The sequence below is a fragment of the Oncorhynchus masou genome, chromosome 23 (genome assembly GCF_036934945.1).
Source record: "Oncorhynchus masou masou isolate Uvic2021 chromosome 23, UVic_Omas_1.1, whole genome shotgun sequence".
In the NCBI taxonomy this organism is placed as follows: domain Eukaryota; kingdom Metazoa; phylum Chordata; class Actinopteri; order Salmoniformes; family Salmonidae; genus Oncorhynchus; species Oncorhynchus masou.
In genome coordinates this window covers 17,803,219-17,824,912 of record NC_088234.1, presented here as the reverse complement: position 1 = coordinate 17,824,912, position 21,694 = coordinate 17,803,219, and the positions used below count along the sequence as shown (strand labels likewise).

At 48.3% G+C, this 21,694-nt stretch overlaps 1 protein-coding gene across 1 annotated transcript in view; it reads right to left on the bottom strand.

Moving 5' to 3' along the window:
• Nucleotides 1-13,763: 13,763 nt before the first annotated feature.
• Nucleotides 13,764-21,694, bottom strand: part of LOC135510069 (cytosolic phospholipase A2 gamma-like) — a 14,375-nt gene continuing 6,444 nt past the window's right edge. The window contains exons 9-14 of the mRNA XM_064930872.1: nucleotides 20,484-20,666; nucleotides 20,234-20,401; nucleotides 18,370-18,459; nucleotides 17,611-17,765; nucleotides 16,679-16,847; nucleotides 13,764-14,335 (exon numbers count right to left, since the gene is read on the bottom strand). Coding sequence (XP_064786944.1) covers nucleotides 14,151-14,335; nucleotides 16,679-16,847; nucleotides 17,611-17,765; nucleotides 18,370-18,459; nucleotides 20,234-20,401; nucleotides 20,484-20,666 — 950 coding nt within the window. The 3' untranslated portion in view covers nucleotides 13,764-14,150. The remainder of the gene's footprint in view (nucleotides 14,336-16,678; nucleotides 16,848-17,610; nucleotides 17,766-18,369; nucleotides 18,460-20,233; nucleotides 20,402-20,483; nucleotides 20,667-21,694) is intronic.

Here is a 21,694-nt window from a genome sequence, read left to right as displayed (position 1 = left end):
ATAGAAATAGCTCAAGTCAAGACAGATAGAAATAGCTCAAGTCAAGACATATAGAAAGGGAGGCAGACAGACAGAGTAGAGAAATTAATGCATTGAAAGAACCTGCATTTTCATCAGGATATTTTCTGCTTTAATTTGTTGGTTTACTGCAGGCTATTTTTACTTAGTTGACAATTATAGGCCTATTGCTCCATTGGCCTAGGCTATCTCTTATTTCCATGCTCTCATTTCTTTAGCTGCCAATGGCTCACGGCGAATCAACTGTCCATAAGGCAGAGGCTGGTGCTCTCCCATCAGTGTGCTTTTAACTCTAGGATTTGCATAATTTTAATTCCGATTTGTATTATTAACCAAGTGACAATGATTTTGAGAAACCAAAACGTTATTATTGAAATTAAACTGTTCCACGAAATTTCACTAAGGAAAATAATAACTGTCAAACGGATTGGTAGAAATGGTAGGATAAATTGTAAGCTTCCCCAAACTTGAAACTCACGCGCTGCCTAGGAGTACACAGGTGTGAACAGAGCTCACATTTCTTTGTACTTCAGAATTACAATATGTGTGTGAGAGAGAGATAGCGAGAGGGGTGTTGTCACTAAGATTGTGCCTATTAAAACTGAGCACAAATGGACATCTATGCGGTCCATCACAGAGAAAAGCATTCACCTCAAATCAGCACCAGCAGGTGGAGAGCACCACTCACTGTACTGCTTGCTAGACTAGGGCTGCTGGGCTCGTGGGCCCACACATACATGTTTGACATGGAAAGAAGATGGCCTGCAAGATGAGGGCGAGAGAATGCCATGTTCCTTATTTTATATAGTTCACATTCCCTTTTCGACAAGTTTAGAATTGTAAACAACAACAACAAAAAATAGTGAATAACTATTGCGAGCACCGCTCCATTTCACTTGATATTCACTACAAGGGGGCGAGAAGAGAGGGGAGCGGGACAGAGGGAGAGAGAGAGACCCGACTTAACTCGAACTAAACTCTAAACAGCAAGAGCATGTCCGACTCCAAACCGCCACAACTGAATAGATAGGATCATGAGCAAAACATGTCAATGTATATCAATAATGCAACAGAAAATAGTTTTTCAAAGTTTTTTATTGCAACACGAATTATTTCAGATTTACCATTTCACCTTCATCACCCGTACATCCCGCGGCTGTGTTGAATTATTTGTATTTATTTTTTATTTAACTAGTCAAGTCAGTTAAGAACAAAATCTTATTTACAATGATGCCTACCCCGGCCAAACCCGGACGAAGCTGGGCAAATTGTGCGCCGTCCTATGGGACTCCCAATCACTTCCGGTTGTGATACAGCCTGAATGCATTACAAAAATATATAATGTACATATGTAACAGGGTTATATTGGTGATATTGGTGACACTTTATTGTTAAGCCAATGGGTTTTTTGGCTTTAGAATCCCAGCTAATACTAGCGAGCAACTTACTGTGTCTGGTTGGGGGGTTCGTATATTTTGTACACTGCGTCACGTGCAGAGTTGGATGGTGAGCTGTGCATTGCATGACGTGCAATTTTGTGCGGTTTCTATCAGGTACATTGTTCAAAATATGATATTATATTTTATCTTGTAATTGTTATATTATTTTGTTAACTACATTGCCCAGTGAACAAGCACCAAACCAGCGTGCGTCACGTGCAGAGTTGGATGGTGAGCTGTGCATTGCATGACGTGCAATTTTGTGCTGTTTCTATCAGAGTAAAGCTCCATGACTGGTGCTACAAGTTGGAGCTCGTGTCGATGATTGATTGTACACAACGCAAGAAGAGTACTGTTACACATACGTCTATCAAGTAAACCACAAAAAGCAAATAAATATTCAACGTAGTAGACAACCAATTATAGTGACACATGGCACGCTCACTTATCCACACAAATCACTGTATTTGCTATAATCCTCTCCTGAATGCGGTCCACGATGTCATCCTTGCCTTGCGCCAGAGGGTGGCAGTATTGCTATGCGTAAAATCACTGCGCCACCAACCCGTCAGTCATACAAACAGGGGTTCAGAGGGGTGGGGGAAACAGGTCAGTGGGTAGGACAGGGTTTCCCAAAAGGACAGTGAGGAGATGCCCCATGTAGGATACATTTTTATGCCTGTCTGAAATCTGTTCATTTTCTTATGGACTACATTTGGCTAAACTGCATAGGCCTTTTGGAGCATGAAAAACAATGTTTTAATTCCCGTGAAACTAGGCCAAATCAATATCTCATCTAGCCTGTTTAAAGGGGCAATGCAAGTAACTGAAATGTTGCAGAATTTTCTATAATGAAGATTATATTTATTGTAGTCCTCTGAATATATATTATTTATGGACAATCAGTCACCCCTGTAAAACCTACTGTCATGTAACATAATATAACGACAAATGAAATTCAACATCAACAAGAACCAAAGCAATTCTTAGACCTTTTTAATTTATAGGAAATACAACAATTTAGCATCACAACAAGCCCCCACACACACAGGCTTCTGAGGATTTATGGAGTAAATGATCGACCCAATAATTACAATATCTATAGAATTTAATACAAAACATTCACAATCATAGAAACCTGAGTAGAGAGTAAGTTTCTATCTCTCCTGTAAAGTGAGAACCAACTCTCTGTTGTAGGGTCGGTAGAGAAGTAACATTTTGGGGCATGTAGAGACAGGAAAGAATGAGAGCGGTGGGTGGGACATCTTAAAACTGCTAATTGACTGTGTTTGTGTCTCTCCAGTTTCTCTATTACCCAATGTCCCTGATTATTAACAGCCCACATGCAGGATAGATAATGTAAATAGAAGCTGTAGAAGGGGATGCCTGTTCTACTCGTTCTGATTCTGTAAATAGAACACTGTAGTTGTCTCATTACGAACGTTGAGTTTGAGATCCATAGAGTGCAGTTGGGCTCTTTCACAGTTTAATGTTTGATGTGTGTTTTATACATCTTTGCTGACATGAGCACTCAGGGTAATATGATATTGGGCACTCGCTCGCACATGCACGGCTACGCATGCACAAATACACACAACTGCACTCTATGGATAATCCTCAAGGGGCCCATTCTATTGATTTCTCTTTTTATCTTTAAGCCATTTAGACTATAATGGATGGAAACCAGGGCAACTCATCCCATCTCATTATATTGAGGAGTCTTTTCATTGTCCTTCAATATCAAACACATTTCTAAATACACCCCACTGAATAGACTTCCTTATATGGTATTATTACAGTAAAATGACCCTATACTTTCTGTGTAATGTTCACAATTATTTAGCTATTTTTGTCATTATCTTCTATTTCCATCAGGTGAGAGGATGAGAGCACACACACTTCATTATGATCTGCTTTCCTGACACTATTGTACCATGATGACTGACCCTAGTGCCCTGTCTCTCCTCCAGGGGGTTCCACTAACCACTGTGTCCCCTTTAGTGACTGACCCTAGTGCCCTGTCTCTACTCCAGGGGGTTCCACTAACCACCGTGTCCCCTCTAGTGACTGGCCCTTGTGCCCTGTCTCTCCTCCAGGGGGTACCACTAACCACCGTGTCCCCTCTAGTGACTGGCCCTTATGCCCTGTCTCTCCTCCAGGATATACCACTAACCACGGTGTCCCCTCTAGTGACTGGCCCTAGTGCCCGGTCTCTCCTCTAGGGGGTTCCACTAACCACCGTGTCCCCTCTAGTGACTGACCCTAGTGCCCTGTCTCTCCTCCAGGATATACCACTAACCACTGTGTCCCCTCTAGTAACTGACCCTAGTGCCCTGTCTCTCCTCCAGGATATACCACTAACCACTGTGTCCCCTCTAGTGACTGACCCTAGTGCCCTGTCTCTCCTCCAGGGGGTTCCACTAACCACTGTGTCCCCTCTAGTGACTGACCCTAGTGCCCTGTCTCTCCTCCAGGATGCACCACTAACCACCGTGTCGTCCCCTCTAGTGACTGACCCTAGTGCCCTGTCTCTCCTCCAGGATGTTCCACTAACCAGTGTCCCTTTTAGTGACTGACCATAGTGCCCTGTCTCTCCTCCAGGATGTACCACTAACCACCGTGTCCCCTCTAGTAACTGACCCTAGTGCCCTGTCTCTCCTCCAGGATGTACCACTAACCACCGTGTCCCCTCTAGTGACTGACCCTAGTGCCCTGTCTCTCCTCCAGGGGGTTCCACTAACCACCGTGTCCCCTCTAGTGACTGACCCTAGTGCCCTGTCTCTCCTCCAGGATGCACCACTAACCACCGTGTCCCCTCTAGTGACTGACCCTAGTGCCCTGTCTCTCCTCCAGGATGTTCCACTAACCAGTGTCCCTTTTAGTGACTGACCATAGTGCCCTGTCTCTCCTCCAGGATGTACCACTAACCACCGTGTCCCCTCTAGTGACTGACCCTAGTGCCCTGTCTCTCCTCCAGGATGTACCACTAACCACCGTGTCCCCTCTAGTGACTGACCCTAGTGCCCTGTCTCCTCCAGGATGTTCCACTAACCACCGTGTCCCCTCTAGTGACTGACCCTAGTGCCCTGTCTCTCCTCCAGGATGTACCACTAACCACCGTGTCCCCTCTAGTGACTGACCCTAGTGCCCTGTCTCTCCTCCAGGGTGTACCACTAACCACCGTGTCCCCTCTAGTGACTGACCCTAGTGCCCTGTCTCTCCTCCAGGGTGTACCACTAACCACCGTGTCCCCTCTAGTGACTGACCCTAGTGCCCTGTCTCTCCTCCAGGGTGTACCACTAACCACCGTGTCCCCTCTAGTGACTGACCCTAGTGCCCTGTCTCTCCTCCAGGGTGTTCCACTAACCACTGTGTCCCCTCTAGTGACTGACCCTAGTGCCCTGTCTCTCCTCCAGGGTGTTCCACTAACCACCGTGTCCCCTCTAGTGACTGACCCTAGTGCCCTGTCTCTCCTCCAGGGTGTACCACTAACCACCGTGTCCCCTCTAGTGACTTGCCCTAGTGCCCTGTCTCTCCTCCAGGGTGTTCCACTAACCACCGTGTCCCCTCTAGTGACTGACCCTAGTGCCCTGTCTCTCCTCCAGGGTGTACCACTAGCCACCGTGTCCCCTCTAGTGACTGGCCCTAGTGCCCTGTCTCTCCTCCAGGGTGTACCACTAACCACCGTGTCCCCTCTAGTGACTGACCCTAGTGCCCTGTCTCTCCTCCAGGGTGTACCATTAACCACCGTGTCCCCTCTAGTGACTGACCCTAGTGCCCTGTCTCTCCTCCAGGGTGTTCCACTAACCACCGTGTCCCCTCTAGTGACTGACCCTAGTGCCCTGTCTCTCCTCCAGGGTGTACCACTAACCACCGTGTCCCTTTTAGTGACTGACCATAGTGCCCTGTCTCTCCTCCAGGATGTACCACTAACCACCGTGTCCCCTCTAGTGACTGACCCTAGTGCCCTGTCTCTCCTCCAGGATGTACCACTAACCACCGTGTCCCCTCTAGTGACTGACCCTAGTGCCCTGTCTCTCCTCCAGGATGTTCCACTAACCACCGTGTCCCCTCTAGTGACTGACCCTAGTGCCCTGTCTCTCCTCCAGGGTGTACCACTAACCACCGTGTCCCCTCTAGTGACTGACCCTAGTGCCCTGTCTCTCCTCCAGGATGTTCCACTAACCACCGTGTCCCCTCTAGTGACTGACCCTAGTGCCCTGTCTCTCCTCCAGGGTGTACCACTAACCACCGTGTCCCCTCTAATGACTGACCCTAGTGCCCTCTCTCTCCTCCAGGGTGTACCACTAACCACCGTGTCCCCTCTAGTGACTGACCCTAGTGCCCTGTCTCTCCTCCAGGGTGTACCACTAACCACCGTGTCCCCTCTAGTGACTGACCCTAGTGCCCTGTCTCTCCTCCAGGGTGTACCACTAACCACCGTGTCCACTCTAGTGACTGACCCTAGTGCCCTGTCTCTCCTCCAGGATGTTCCACTAACCACCGTGTCCCCTCTAGTGACTGACCCTAGTGCCCTGTCTCTCCTCCAGGATATACCACTAACCACTGTGTCCCCTCTAGTAACTGACCCTAGTGCCCTGTCTCTCCTCCAGGATATACCACTAACCACTGTGTCCCCTCTAGTGACTGACCCTAGTGCCCTGTCTCTCCTCCAGGGGGTTCCACTAACCACCGTGTCCCCTCTAGTGACTGACCCTAGTGCCCTGTCTCTCCTCCAGGATGCACCACTAACCACCGTGTCCCCTCTAGTGACTGACCCTAGTGCCCTGTCTCTCCTCCAGGATGTTCCACTAACCAGTGTCCCTTTTAGTGACTGACCATAGTGCCCTGTCTCTCCTCCAGGATGTACCACTAACCACCGTGTCCCCTCTAGTGACTGACCCTAGTGCCCTGTCTCTCCTCCAGGATGTACCACTAACCACCGTGTCCCCTCTAGTGACTGACCCTAGTGCCCTGTCTCTCCTCCAGGGGGTTCCACTAACCACCGTGTCCCCTCTAGTGACTGACCCTAGTGCCCTGTCTCTCCTCCAGGATGCACCACTAACCACCGTGTCCCCTCTAGTGACTGACCCTAGTGCCCTGTCTCTCCTCCAGGATGTTCCACTAACCAGTGTCCCTTTTAGTGACTGACCATAGTGCCCTGTCTCTCCTCCAGGATGTACCACTAACCACCGTGTCCCCTCTAGTGACTGACCCTAGTGCCCTGTCTCTCCTCCAGGATGTACCACTAACCACCGTGTCCCCTCTAGTGACTGACCCTAGTGCCCTGTCTCTCCTCCAGGATGTTCCACTAACCACCGTGTCCCCTCTAGTGACTGACCCTAGTGCCCTGTCTCTCCTCCAGGGTGTACCACTAACCACCGTGTCCCCTCTAATGACTGACCCTAGTGCCCTGTCTCTCCTCCAGGATGTACCACTAACCACCGTGTCCCCTCTAGTGACTGACCCTAGTGCCCTGTCTCTCCTCCAGGGTGTACCACTAACCACCGTGTCCCCTCTAGTGACTGACCCTAGTGCCCTGTCTCTCCTCCAGGGTGTACCACTAACCACCGTGTCCCCTCTAGTGACTGACCCTAGTGCCCTGTCTCTCCTCCAGGGTGTACCACTAACCACCGTGTCCCCTCTAGTGACTGACCCTAGTGCCCTGTCTCTCCTCCAGGGTGTACCACTAACCACCGTGTCCCCTCTAGTGACTGACCCTAGTGCCCTGTCTCTCCTCCAGGGTGTACCACTAACCACCGTGTCCCCTCTAGTGACTGACCCTAGTGCCCTGTCTCTCCTCCAGGGTGTACCACTAACCACCGTGTCCCCTCTAGTGACTGACCCTAGTGCCCTGTCTCTCCTCCAGGGTGTACCACTAACCACCGTGTCCCCTCTAGTGACTGACCCTAGTGCCCTGTCTCTCCTCCAGGGTGTACCACTAACCACCGTGTCCCCTCTAGTGACTGACCCTAGTGCCCTGTCTCTCCTCCAGGGTGTACCACTAACCACCGTGTCCCCTCTAGTGACTGACCCTAGTGCCCTGTCTCTCCTCCAGGGTGTTCCACTAACCACTGTGTCCCCTCTAGTGACTGACCCTAGTGCCCTGTCTCTCCTCCAGGGTGTTCCACTAACCACCGTGTCCCCTCTAGTGACTGACCCTAGTGCCCTGTCTCTCCTCCAGGGTGTACCACTAACCACCGTGTCCCCTCTAGTGACTTGCCCTAGTGCCCTGTCTCTCCTCCAGGGTGTTCCACTAACCACCGTGTCCCCTCTAGTGACTGGCCCTAGTGCCCTGTCTCTCCTCCAGGGTGTACCACTAACCACCGTGTCCCCTCTAGTGACTGACCCTAGTGCCCTGTCTCTCCTCCAGGGTGTACCATTAACCACCGTGTCCCCTCTAGTGACTGACCCTAGTGCCCTGTCTCTCCTCCAGGGTGTTCCACTAACCACCGTGTCCCCTCTAGTGACTGACCCTAGTGCCCTGTCTCTCCTCCAGGGTGTACCACTAACCACCGTGTCCCTTTTAGTGACTGACCATAGTGCCCTGTCTCTCCTCCAGGATGTACCACTAACCACCGTGTCCCCTCTAGTGACTGACCCTAGTGCCCTCTCTCCGCCAGGATGTTCCACTAACCACCGTGTCCCCTCTAGTGACTGACCCTAGTGCCCTGTCTCTCCTCCAGGGTGTACCACTAACCACCGTGTCCCCTCTAATGACTGACCCTAGTGCCCTCTCTCTCCTCCAGGGTGTACCACTAACCACCGTGTCCCCTCTAGTGACTGACCCTAGTGCCCTGTCTCTCCTCCAGGGTGTACCACTAACCACCGTGTCCCCTCTAGTGACTGACCCTAGTGCCCTGTCTCTCCTCCAGGGTGTACCACTAACCACCGTGTCCACTCTAGTGACTGACCCTAGTGCCCTGTCTCTCCTCCAGGATGTTCCACTAACCACTGTGTCCCCTCTAGTGACTGACCCTAGTGCCCTGTCTCTCCTCCAGGGTGTACCACTAACCACCGTGTCCCCTCTAGTGACTTGCCCTAGTGCCCTGTCTCTCCTCCAGGGTGTTCCACTAACCACCGTGTCCCCTCTAGTGACTGACCCTAGTGCCCTGTTTCTCCTCCAGGGTGTACCACTAGCCACTGTGTCCCCTCTAGTGACTGGCCCTAGTGCCCTGTCTCTCCTCCAGGGTGTACCACTAACCACCGTGTCCCCTCTAGTGACTGACCCTAGTGCCCTGTCTCTCCTCCAGGGTGTACCACTAACCACCGTGTCCCCTCTAGTGACTGACCCTAGTGCCCTGTCTCTCCTCCAGGGTGTTCCACTAACCACCGTGTCCCCTCTAGTGACTGACCATAGTGCCCTGTCTCTCCTCCAGGGTGTACCACTAACCACCGTGTCCCCTCTAATGACTGACCCTAGTGCCCTCTCTCTCCTCCAGGATGTACCACTAACCACCGTGTCCCCTCTAGTGACTGACCCTAGTGCCCTGTCTCTCCTCCAGGGTGTACCACTAACCACCGTGTCCCCTCTAGTGACTGACCCTAGTGCCCTGTCTCTCCTCCAGGGTGTACCACTAACCACCGTGTCCCCTCTAGTGACTGACCCTAGTGCCCTGTCTCTCCTCCAGGGTGTACCACTAACCACCGTGTCCCCTCTAGTGACTGACCCTAGTGCCCTGTCTCTCCTCCAGGGTGTACCACTAACCACCGTGTCCACTCTAGTGACTGACCCTAGTGCCCTGTCTCTCCTCCAGGATGTTCCACTAACCACTGTGTCCCCTCTAGTGACTGACCCTAGTGCCCTGTCTCTACTCCAGGGTGTACCACTAACCACCGTGTCCCCCCTAGTGGGGTATCAGCAGTAGTCGGTTTCCTGCAAAAACCAATTGGCGCCAACTACCTCAGCGGACCCATACAGCCAAATAGAAACGAGGGGAAGTGAGTGTGATCATTAGTACCTGCAGGAGGTCCGTAATGAGGTCTGTGTCCACATTATGCTGCTGCACTGGTCGAGGAAATGAGACGTGAGATGCAGGCTATACTCCAATGTGCAGTATGCAGTGTATGTAGTTGGCCTATCCACCTATATGTAGCCCTACCAGTATAGGCCTATACATATGCAGGCCCATTCACCAACATATAGGCCTATAGACCTACATGCATATTCACATTTAGTTATGCATACATAGTCTAAAAGGTCAACAAGTCATTACTCTATCACCCTCAAACTAAACTCTGGACCTCGAAGCCAGTGTCACTGCGTTTGCTTTCATTATTCCCTCTAATCAGGAACTGATTGAGACCTGAGACACTACGAGGTCCGGACCCTGCTGGTTTTCTGTTCTAACTGACAATTAATTGCAGGTGGGTGCAATTAATTGTCAGTTAGAACAGAAAACCAGCAGGGTCCGGACCTCGTAGGGTCAGAGTTGAATACCCCTAGTCTATGAGAACAAGAAAAGTCTATGTGCCCGAAGCATATAGACCAGGGCTCTCCGACTCTGTTCCTTAAGTGCTACCCTCCTGTAGGTTTTCACTCCAAACCCAGGAACAAGGTCTGGAGCAAAAACCTACAGGAGGGAGAATCTCCAGGAACAGTATCAAAAGGAAAAGTATAAACAATTTCATATTCCTTATATTAAGCAACCCAGACGGCACCATTTTATTTTCCACAGATAGCCAGGGGCACACGCCAGCACTCAGACATCAAACAATGGATGTGTTTAGTGAGTCCTAATCAAAAAGGGGACAATCACACTCTACATTTACATTTACATTTAAGTCATTTAGCAGATGCTCTTATCCAGAGCGACTTACAAATTGGTGAATTCACCTTCTGACATCAGTGGAACAGCCACTTTACAATAGTGCATCTAAATCATTTAAGGGGGGGGGGGGTGAGAAGGATTACTTTATCCTATCCTAGGTATTCCTTGAAGAGGTGGGGTTTCAGGTGTCTCCGGAAGGTGGTGATTGACTCCGCTGTCCTGGCGTCGTGAGGGAGTTTGTTCCACCACTGGGGGGCCAGAGCAGCGAACAGTTTTGACTGGGCTGAGCGGGAACTGTACTTCCTCAGTGGTAGGGAGGCGAGCAGGCCAGAGGTGGATGAACGCAGTGCCCTTGTTTGGGTGTAGGGCCTGATCAGAGCCTGGAGGTACTGCGGTGCCGTTCCCCCTCACAGCTCCGTAGGCAAGCACCATGGTCTTGTAGCGGATGCGAGCTTCAACTGGAAGCCAGTGGAGAGAGCGGAGGAGCGGGGTGACGTGAGAGAACTTGGGAAGGTTGAACACCAGACGGGCTGCGGCGTTCTGGATGAGTTGTAGGGGTTTAATGGCACAGGCAGGGAGCCCAGCCAACAGCGAGTTGCAGTAATCCAGACGGGAGATGACAAGTGCCTGGATTAGGACCTGCGCCGCTTCCTGTGTGAGGCAGGGTCGTACTCTGCGGATGTTGTAGAGCATGAACCTACAGGAACGGGCCACCGCCTTGATGTTAGTTGAGAACGACAGGGTGTTGTCCAGGATCACGCCAAGGTTCTTAGCGCTCTGGGAGGAGGACACAATGGAGTTGTCAACCGTGATGGCGAGATCATGGAACGGGCAGTCCTTCCCCGGGAGGAAGAGCAGCTCCGTCTTGCCGAGGTTCAGCTTGAGGTGGTGATCCGTCATCCACACTGATATGTCTGCTAGACATGCAGAGATGCGATTCGCCACCTGGTCATCAGAAGGGGAAAGGAGAAGATTAATTGTGTGTCGTCTGCATAGCAATGATAGGAGAGACCATGTGAGGTTATGACAGAGCCAAGTGACTTGGTGTATAGCGAGAATAGGAGAGGGCCTAGAACAGAGCCCTGGGGGACACCAGTGGTGAGAGCGCGTGGCGAGGAGACAGATTCTCGCCACGCCACCTGGTAGGAGCGACCTGTCAGGTAGGACGCAATCCAAGCGTGGGCCGCGCCGGAGATGCCCAACTCGGAGAGGGTGGAGAGGAGGATCTGATGGTTCACAGTGTCGAAGGCAGCCGATAGGTCTAGAAGGATGAGAGCAGAGGAGAGAGAGTTAGCTTTAGCAGTGCGGAGCGCCTCCGTGATACAGAGAAGAGCAGTCTCAGTTGAATGACTAGTCTTGAAACCTGACTGATTTGGATCAAGAAGGTCATTCTGAGAGAGATAGCGGGAGAGCTGGCCGAGGACGGCACGTTCAAGAGTTTTGGAGAGAAAAGAAAGAAGGGATACTGGTCTGTAGTTGTTGACATCGGAGGGATCGAGTGTAGGTTTTTTCAGAAGGGGTGCAACTCTCGCTCTCTTGAAGACGGAAGGGACGTAGCCAGCGGTCAGGGATGAGTTGATGAGCGAGGTGAGGTAAGGGAGAAGGTCTCCGGAAATGGTCTGGAGAAGAGAGGAGGGGATAGGGTCAAGCGGGCAGGTTGTTGGGCGGCCGGCCGTCACAAGAAGCGAGATTTCATCTGGAGAGAGAGGGGAGAAAGAGGTCAGAGCACAGGGTAGGGCAGTGTGAGCAGAACCAGCGGTGTCGTTTGACTTAGCAAACGAGGATCGGATTTCGTCGACCTTCTTTTCACAATGGTTGACGAAGTCATCTGCAGAGAGGGAGGAGGGGGGGGGGAGGAGGATTCAGGAGGGAGGAGAAGGTGGCAAAGAGCTTCCTAGGGTTAGAGGCAGATGCTTGGAATTTAGAGTGGAAGAAAGTGGCTTTAGCAGCAGAGACAGAGGAGGAAAATGTAGAGAGGCGGGAGTGAAAGGATGCCAGGTCTGCAGGGAGGCGAGTTTTCCTCCATTTCCGCTCGGCTGCCCGGAGCACTGTTCTGTGAGCTCGCAATGAGTCGTCGAGCCACGGAGCGGGAGGGGAGGACCGAGCCGGCCTGGAGGATAGGGGACATAGAGAGTCAAAGGATGCAGAAAGGGAAGAGAGGAGGGTTGAGGAGGCAGAATCAGGAGATAGGTTGGAGAAGGTATGAGCAGAGGGAAGAGATGATAGGATGGAAGAGGAGAGAGTAGCGGGGGAGAGAGAGCGAAGGTTGGGACGGCGCGATACCATCCGAGTAGGGGCAGTGTGGGAAGTGTTGGATGAGAGCGAGAGGGAAAAGGATACAAGGTAGTGGTCGGAGACTTGGAGGGAGTTGCAATGAGGTTAGTGGAAGAACAGCATCTAGTAAAGATGAGGTCGAGCGTATTGCCTGCCTTGTGAGTAGGGGGGAAGGTGAGAGGGTGAGGTCAAAAGAGGAGAGGAGTGGAAAGAAGGAGGCAGAGAGGAATGAGTCAAAGGTAGACGTGGGGAGGTTAAAGTCGCCCAGGACTGTGAGAGGTGAGCCGTCCTCAGGAAAGGAGCTTATCAAGGCATCAAGCTCATTGATGAACTCTCCGAGGGAACCTGGAGGGCGATAAATGATAAGGATGTTAAGCTTGAAAGGGCTGGTAACTGTGACAGCATGGAATTCAAAGGAGGCGATAGACAGATGGGTAAGGGGAGAAAGAGAGAATGACCACTTGGGAGAGATGAGGATCCCGGTGCCACCACCCCGCTGACCAGAAGCTCTCGGGGTGTGCGAGAACACGTGGGCGGACGAAGAGAGAGCAGTAGGAGTAGCAGTGTTATCTGTGGTGATCCATGTTTCCGTCAGTGCCAAGAAGTCGAGGGACTGGAGGGAGGCATAGGCTGAGATGAACTCTGCCTTGTTGGCCGCAGATCGGCAGTTCCAGAGGCTACCGGAGACCTGGAACTCCACGTGGGTCGTGCGCGCTGGGACCACCAGATTAGGGTGGCCGCGGCCACGCGGTGTGGAGCGTTTGTATGGTCTGTGCAGAGAGGAGAGAACAGGGATAGATAGACACATAGTTGACAGGCTACAGAAGAGGCTACGCTAATGCAAAGGAGATTCGAATGACAAGTGGACTACACGTCTCGAATGTTCAGAAAGTTAAGCTTACGTAGCAAGAATCTTATTGACTAAAATGATTGAAATGATACAGTACTGCTGGAGTAGGCTAGCTGGCAGTGGCTACGTTGTTGACTTTGTAGGCTAGCTGGCAGTGGCTGCGTTGTTGACACTACACTAATCAAGTCGTTCCGTCGAGTGTAATAGTTTCTACAGTGCTGCTATTCGGGGGCTAGCTGGCTAGCTAGCAGTGTTGATTACGTAACGTTACGTTAAAAGAACGACAATAGCTGGCTAGCTAACCTAGAAAATCGCTCCAGACTACACAGTTGTCTTCATGCACTCTCTCAGAAGCAGACAAACAAGGGGTGTGATGTGTCTGAACTCAAAAAGATGTCTCATAAAGCTTAATTAATTTTGTATATTATTTTTATTATTTTCACTGCATTAGGGATTACATACACAGACGCTGCAACTTTCTCCAGTGTGTAGGTACAAATCCTTTTGATTCAAGACAGCATTTGTAGGGAACACAGGTGAGCAACCGATGCACAGCAGGTGCTTCTAATCAGTCTGCCAGATCAGAGGCAGTAGGGAGGAACAAGAATGTCCTCTTGATAAGTGCATGAATTAGACTTTTTCTGTTCTGCTAAACATTCAAAATGTAACAAGCCAACTTCGGCAGTCAGAGAAAATGTATGGAGTAAAAAGTATATTATTTTCTTTCGGAATGTCGTGAAGTAAAAGTTGTCAAGTATTAATAGTAAAGTACAGACACTTTCCACCACTGATTAAAAACTATTGAGCCACTGACATGCGCTTCTTTCTGCGTTGGATGGCCATTTTGATCTGTTCCAGGATCCTGTCTCTGTTGTTCCTCATGTTGGCCTGGGCCTTCTCCAGGAGGTGGTCGATCTCCGTCGCACCGTAGTAAAACTGGAATGTTTTGTACTTCTCCCTCTCCTTCTTAATCTCGTCCTCGTCTAGGAAGAGAACAGAACAATGTCCATGTCTTACATCAGCTGGCTTGTGCTCAGATGGGAGGGGCGGACATATTTGAGGTGTGTCCTTAAGAAAATGTTCAGCAATGTAATAAAGTCATGACCTTTCAAAGAAGTTACATTTTATTAGCTACGCTATAAAAACCGAATAGCCTATCATTACAGCACTATGTAACAGGTATGTCAGCTACCCACTGTAATGTTAGTTGGCTACTAATATATCAAACATGCAGTATATTTACTAACTGCCCAATGTTTATTGACTTGATTATTCACGTCATTCAAAAGCTTAGCTAAGTGGTATAGTGTTGCAGGTGTATTCGTAAATTCACTCTGGCTATCTACTCCGATTTCTGAGCACTCTCATCTGACAACACCCATTGTCGTTCTGTCGTTCTGCCCCTGAACAGGCAGTTAACCCACTGTTCCTAGGCCGTCATTGAAAATAAGAATTTGTTCTTAACTGACTTGCCTGGTTAAATAAAAGTAATATAAATAAATAAATAAATTGAATGTAGCCGGTGTCAGTAAAGGTTGGCAAAGAGGCTTAATCAAAGTGTTCTGAGAGCAAAACGCTCTGAATTCACGAACGGACAAGCTGACAACTCCTTGACACTCCCGATTGAATTTACGAACAAACCCAAAGTCTAGCTAGTAATTTGTTATGCTAACAAGCTAGCAAGCGGTTGCATAGCAACAGCATCAACTTCTGGTCGACATGCAAAGCGCTAGTACACTCAACTGAAAGGATCCCGTTAGTTTAATTTAGCATACTGTAAACTAATTATATATAGACGTTAAGTATGTAGTATACAGTATGTTAGTATGGGTATTCAAACACAGCTTCTGTGTTTTTATACTTTTCAGGTCACTTCGTAAGTGGCTGAATCTCACTGGATAAATAATCTGAGGGAGGGAAACAGCGCCCCTCTGTGTCAGTATGTGTAGCTCATGCATCTGATGCTGCCTGGACCCAAAGAGTATAACATGTTGCAGCAGTAGCATTTGATTGAGTGATGCCAGCAAGCATTTTGAACTTCCCTTTATCATTGTTTTAAATAATTATCCTATCAGCATTGAGCTGATCTCAACTGTGGGTTATCCCAGTGCAGCAAAACGCACCCCAAGGGAGGCCAGTTTGGATTTACACCAATCAAATCCTTTCCTAAGAAAAACGTCATTTTCAGAAAAACGTCAGTTTCTGGTCTGCTTGTGTTGATGTCCTGCAGTAGCTTGCTTGCTAAATAGTCCCTTTCCTAAGCCATGGATGGAGATGGGGTTTTGACTTAATTCTCTCTTCAGGCCAAGGATTCTGATGCCGATTCTGATGTCACCATAAATGAATATGTTGTGCCACTGGCTTGACATGATTGAGGTTCAATAGACTTGTTTCTGTGTTTACAAACATTCCCACACGAGGGCGAGGCGTGCAACCTGGTGTCAGAACAAGGGGCAGTTCTTATAGAACGGCAGCAAGAAAAGCCTCTACATGTTGCTTATGAGTGCATTTCACACTACTTTTAGATTATAATTGGATTTTAAGGTTTGTATGAATGTCCTGCTATTTCAATGATCGTTAGCATTCTAGAAAACTGCTGCATCGAAAATAGTTATTTTGCAAAAATCACAACCAAATATAATCTTAGCGACTGTTCAAGCAAGAATCAAACCATAATTGTAAGCGTATGAGAAACCCAAAAAGTTGTTTTGTTTAGAAGTAATAAAAACAAATCTATGCTGTTTAATGGGTGAAGATGGCGATGGGTTACGCACTGCCGCCAAGAGTCACACGCATCTGTAGGGTCTATATGTCTAGTAGTCTCATGTCAACTAGCTAGCTAATTTAGCTGGGTCATGGTTGCCCATGCAAGGAAGTTAGGCAAGCAAGAATTTTAGCTAGATAGCCTATGACAACAAAAACTAAAAGCCATAGACCGTTATGTCAACATGAAAGAGACGAGGATGGCATTGGTGTTCAACTAGTCTACAAGTAGGGTGAGTCAACATTTTCCATTTTACTTGTTCACAGAAATTATTACCATGGACAGCCACGGGATATTTAGCAACATTGGGCTAAATTGTTTTTAGTATCTTTAAGTTTGTTTAGATTTACCATTGTGTTTTGTGTGAACCACAGGAAGAGTAGCTGTAGCAAATGTGGCTCCTGATAAACAATACTAATGCCATCATAAAACGCAGACAGTTGGTGCAGATATACAGGGAAAAGACATGACACGGAGAAAAACTAAGTCAGAAAAGGGCGTAGTCAGAGAGACAAGGATAATAGACAGAGAGACACTGACTACTATGATGACTACCACAGACCTTGGCAGTTCTGCAGGTTGAACAGGGGCATGTGCATAATGGTGGGAGTGTGTAGCCCCTCAAAAACGTAGCAGTCCTGAGGATGGTCTTTCTCCTCCCTCACACTCTCCTTCACTGGGGGAAAGGGAAGCTTCAGCTCATCCGCGTACTTTTTGGCACTAAACACCGTCTGTGAAGAGCAGAATCAGTAGTATGGTTATGTCAATGTCCTTCTCCAAACCAGCCCTTAGTACCTAATTCCTAGGCACTACTTCCTTCTCACTAGGCCCTACTCCCTAGGCCAGGGGTGTCACTCAGTCCATGGAGGGCCGAGTGGCTGCAGGTTTTTGGTTTTTCAATGAAGACCTAGACAACCAGGTGAGGGGACTTCCTTTTCTAATTAGTGACCATTCATCAATCTAGTACAAGGGTGGAGCGAAAACCCACAGACACTCCCTCCGTGGAATGAGTTTGACACATGCCCTAGTCACTACTCCCTAGTGAGTGAGCAAGAGAGGGGAGAGAGAGAGAGGGTCACTACTACTTAGAGAGCACACAAGAGAGAGATAGGGTCACTACTACCTAGAGAGTGAGCAAGAGAGAGGAGAGAGAGAGAGGGTCACTACTACTTAGAGAGCACACAAGAGAGAGATAGGGTCACTACTACCTAGAGAGTGAGTAAGAGAGGGGGGAGAGAGAGAGAGGGTCACTACTACCGAGAGAGCACACAAGAGAGGGGGGAGAGAGAGATAGGGTCACTACTACCTAGAGAGTGTGTGTGTGAGAGAGAGAGAGGGTCACTACTACCTAGAGAGCACACAAGAGAGAGAGAGAGTCACATCTACCTAAAGAGCACACTAGAGGGGAGAGAGAGAGAGGGTCACTACTAACTAGGCACTTCATATTTTTCTGAAAGGCTTGAATAGGAATAAACATTGTGTGTGTGTGTTTGCCTCAAAGGGGTCTCCTTCGCTGAAGTCCAAGGAGATGATGAGGTCGACCTTCCTCGATGTGCGCAGGACGGGGGGGTAGGGAGAATTGAAATTTATCGCAGCGTCTACCAGTTGAATCTTCTCTTTGGATGCCATGCTCTCCGGAACTCTAGCATCTGGGGAGATGGAGAGATAGAGCGAAAGGAGGGTTAGAGAGTGAGGGGGCATAGAGCGAGACAGGGGGATAGAGAGCGAGTGAGCGGGTAGAGAGAGAGAGCGAGTGGGGGAGGGAGGGAGGTTAGAAAGCGAGCGGGGGAGGGAGGGTAGAGCGAGCGGGGAAGGTTGAGAGGGCGAGCGAGTGGGGGAGGGTAGACAGGGCGATCAGGGAAGGGTAGAGAGGGTGAGTGGGGGAGGGTAGAGAGAGCAAGCGAGCAGGGGGTAGAGCGAGCGAGCAGGGGGGGTAGAGAGAGAGAGCGAGCAGGGGGGTAGAGAGAGAGAGCGAGCGGGGGAGGGAGAGAGAGTGAGCGGGGGAGGTGTAGAGAGAGCGAGCGAGCGAGAGAGCAGGGGAGGATAGAGAGAGATAGCGGGGGGGGTAGAGCGGGGAAGGGTAGAGAAGGAAAGCAAGCGAGAAGGGGGTAGACAGAGAGAGCGGGGGAGGGGTAGAGAGAGAGCGGGGGAGTAGAGAACCAAGAAAGTTTATATTTTGGAGGGAAACAGAAGATCCTGATGACTGATGCTAGTTATGCTGTCATGTTAGGAAGAGGTCTGATGTTACTGTACCTTTGATCTCGAAGAGGAAGTTGGATGTGGTTCCCCATTTCCATTTATTGAGCAGAAGGAAAAAGATCAGTACAATCCCAAAGATTGAATCTGTGGGAGACACACCAATTTCAATTATTCCCAACTGGTAAAAAAATTATCTCAGTTCTCCCTTTCTGGAGAGGACAAGATAATAAACATTTATCTCATGTCATTATGATGAGAAAGTTTGGGAACGTGACAGTACAACACGGTCTCATAGCAAAACGTGCATGCTGTAACGAGCTGGCAGCACACAAGTAATCATCAATTCGGAGTGCAGCTGCACGTGACCAAATAGTAATGGCAGTGGTAAATGTGGTTTGATTTTGGATATTCCTATAGGGCTAGTTAGAGACCATCGGTAAATTTCAATGACTTAAAAACCTCAAACCAACTTTAAATTGTAGAAATTCAATTTAAACATATAAAGCATTTGTTGAGAACTGAAAGGTGTGTCATTGCGTCTTTTACATTTATTGACTGTCCCTAAGTCAAATCTATTTTGCCACGGTCACACACCACAATAATTGGTGAAGTAATTTGGCTAACTCTTCCCATCTGCGATCACACACCCACATCAATTCACACCCCGAAACCAACTCACTTTGAATTCAGTCGTGGCTGCTAGCATTTCTTAATGAACCCATCTAAAACTAGGCCAAATCAGGAAGAATACCTCCTTAACAATGTTCTGTACAAGAGTAGCCTGGAATTGAACTAAATTATAACACAACTATACATAAAAGTTTAAATGATTGACCTTTATCAGCCACCCTTTAACTTGGAGTGGTTAGCATTAGTGATGGGGAAACTAAGCTTCCTTAAGCATTGAGGCTTTCCAGCAAAATGTGTCGAGAATAGGTTCATTACTCTGAGCTTCCTTATCCATTCACAATGCACATTAGTGAACACATCTGCTGGTCAGCAAAAAACAGCAAGGGGTGATTATCAGAGGTTTCTTTTCTCCACAGATTTGAGCAAAGCTCTGTGGCACAGCAGTAAATCATTGTCTTCAAATAGGTTCACTGTAACGGATGGAATGGATTGAGAAATCGTACCAAACTCATGTTTGATATGTGTTTGATACCGTTCATGATGCCATTCCCAAGCAGTACAATAACATGGTCCTCTGATTTCTCCCCCCACCAGCCTCCCCTATTGGAGCTGTACTAGATACAGATGTCCACTGTTTATAACTACCTAGTATCATATACCCTCTTACACTAAGACCATATTAACACATAACCATACTGCATTTTACATCCAGGTCCCCAAACCTTCTGTAAAAACCTCAGCTCCAAGTCATCAGCTCAGTGAACTAACAAGGTCTTGAGTCATGAAGCCAAAGTCAGGTAATAGAAGTGGTATTGTGGAAGTTAGTGTTACCTGTGCAGGTGTAGGGTCTAATGCCTCTAAGTATAAAAGTACTACATAGTGCTACCTACCTATAAAGGGTTCTTCAGTTGTCTCTGTGGGAGAACCCTTTGATAACCCGTTTGGGTTTCATGTGGAACCCTTTTTCGGTACATGTAGAGCCTTTTCCACAGAAGGTTATAAATGGAACCTAATGGGGTTTGACAGCACATGGAACCCATAAAGGTTCAAGTGTTCTCCCACACAGACAACCAAAGAATCCTTTTGGAACCCTTTTTGGTTACATGTAGAGCCTTTTTCAGAGAAGGTTAGATGTGGAACTTAATGGGGTTCAACAGTACATGAAACTCATAATGGTTCTTCAAAGTGCTCTCCCACACGGACAGCAAAATAACCTTTTATATCTCAGAGTGCAGGCTGTAGATCAACGGGCTAACCTGGTGTTGGAGTAATATAATGCCTTTGTTACCGTTGCAGTTGCAGCGTTTGTCCTTCCAGTCTTTTGTCCAGCTGTCTGAGGAGAGGATGAGCTCCAGACTGACTGTCTCTATGAACTTCTTTCTCTCCACCAGGCTGGTTCTCTTCCAGCTCTCAGGGTCCATGTTCCACAGCATCTCGCCCTTACTGCTCACATGACCTAGAGTCATTATACACATTATCACTAGGGTCATGATTATGGTGTCTTGGTGCACTAGTGAGTGTATAAGTGTGTGTCTTACCTTCCAGTAGTTGTCCCAGTGTGGTGATGACTTCCCTTGTCTTCAGTGGATCTGGGTCCTCAGCATACTTGATCAGCTCAGACACACACCTCACCACTCGGGAGGGCACACACTCACACACCTTTACCTTCCCGCTTTTCTCTACCATATTCATGTTCTCTTTCAACATCATGCTCTCGTGCCCTGCAGAACAGAACAGGTTGGTCAGGTGTAGTGGAGGTGATTTGGAAACACAACCTCCTCTCATGATAAGTAGCCTTGGCAGAGACATGTAAAACTGTCGCCCTCGGACCTTGAGGATGTCCTCTTGGCCTATTCTATTTCAGCCATTACAATGAGCCTGACCTCCTACAGCTCCTCCCACCAGCCTCCTCTAGTCCATTTATCTCCCCACACAGACAATCCCCAACACAGTAAGCAGTTTTTTAACCATCCGACTGCCTGTGTGTGGGGAGATAAATGGACCGGAGGAGGCTGGTGGGAGGAGCTATAACAGGACGGATCATTGTATTGGCTGGAATGGAGTAGGTGGAACGGAGTCAAATGTATTGTCTACTACTGTCCTGTAGTTTATTGTCTAGTATTGTCCTGTAGATTATGGTCTAGTATTGTCCTGTAGATTATGGTCTAGTAGTGTCCTGTAGTTTGTTGTCCTGTAGTTAATTGTCTACTAATGTCCTATAGTTTATTGTCTACTATTGTCCTGTAGTTTATTGTCGAGTATTGTCCTTTAGTTTATTGTCTAGTATTGTCCTTTAGTTTATTGTCTAATAGTGTCCTGTAGTTTATTGTCCTGTAGTTTGTTGTCTACTCTTGTCCTATAGTTTATTGTCTGCTATTGTCCTGTAATTTACTGTCTACTCTTGTCCGGTAGTTTATTGCCTGCTATTGTCCTGTAGTTTATTGTCTGAGATTGTCCTGTAGTTTATGGTCTAGCATTGTCTTGTAGTTTATGGTCTAGTAGTGTCCTGTTGTTTATTGTCTACTAGTGTCCTGTAGTTTATTGTCTAGTATTGTCCTGTAGTTTATTGTCCTGTATTTTATTGTCTTGTATTGTCCTGTAGTTTATTGTGTACTATTGTCCTGTAATTCAATGTCTAGTATTGTCCTTTAGTTTATTGTCTAATAGTGTCCTGTAGTTTATCGTCCTGTCATTTATTGTCTAGTATTGTCCTGTAGTTTATTGTCTAGTATTGTCCTGTAGTTTATTG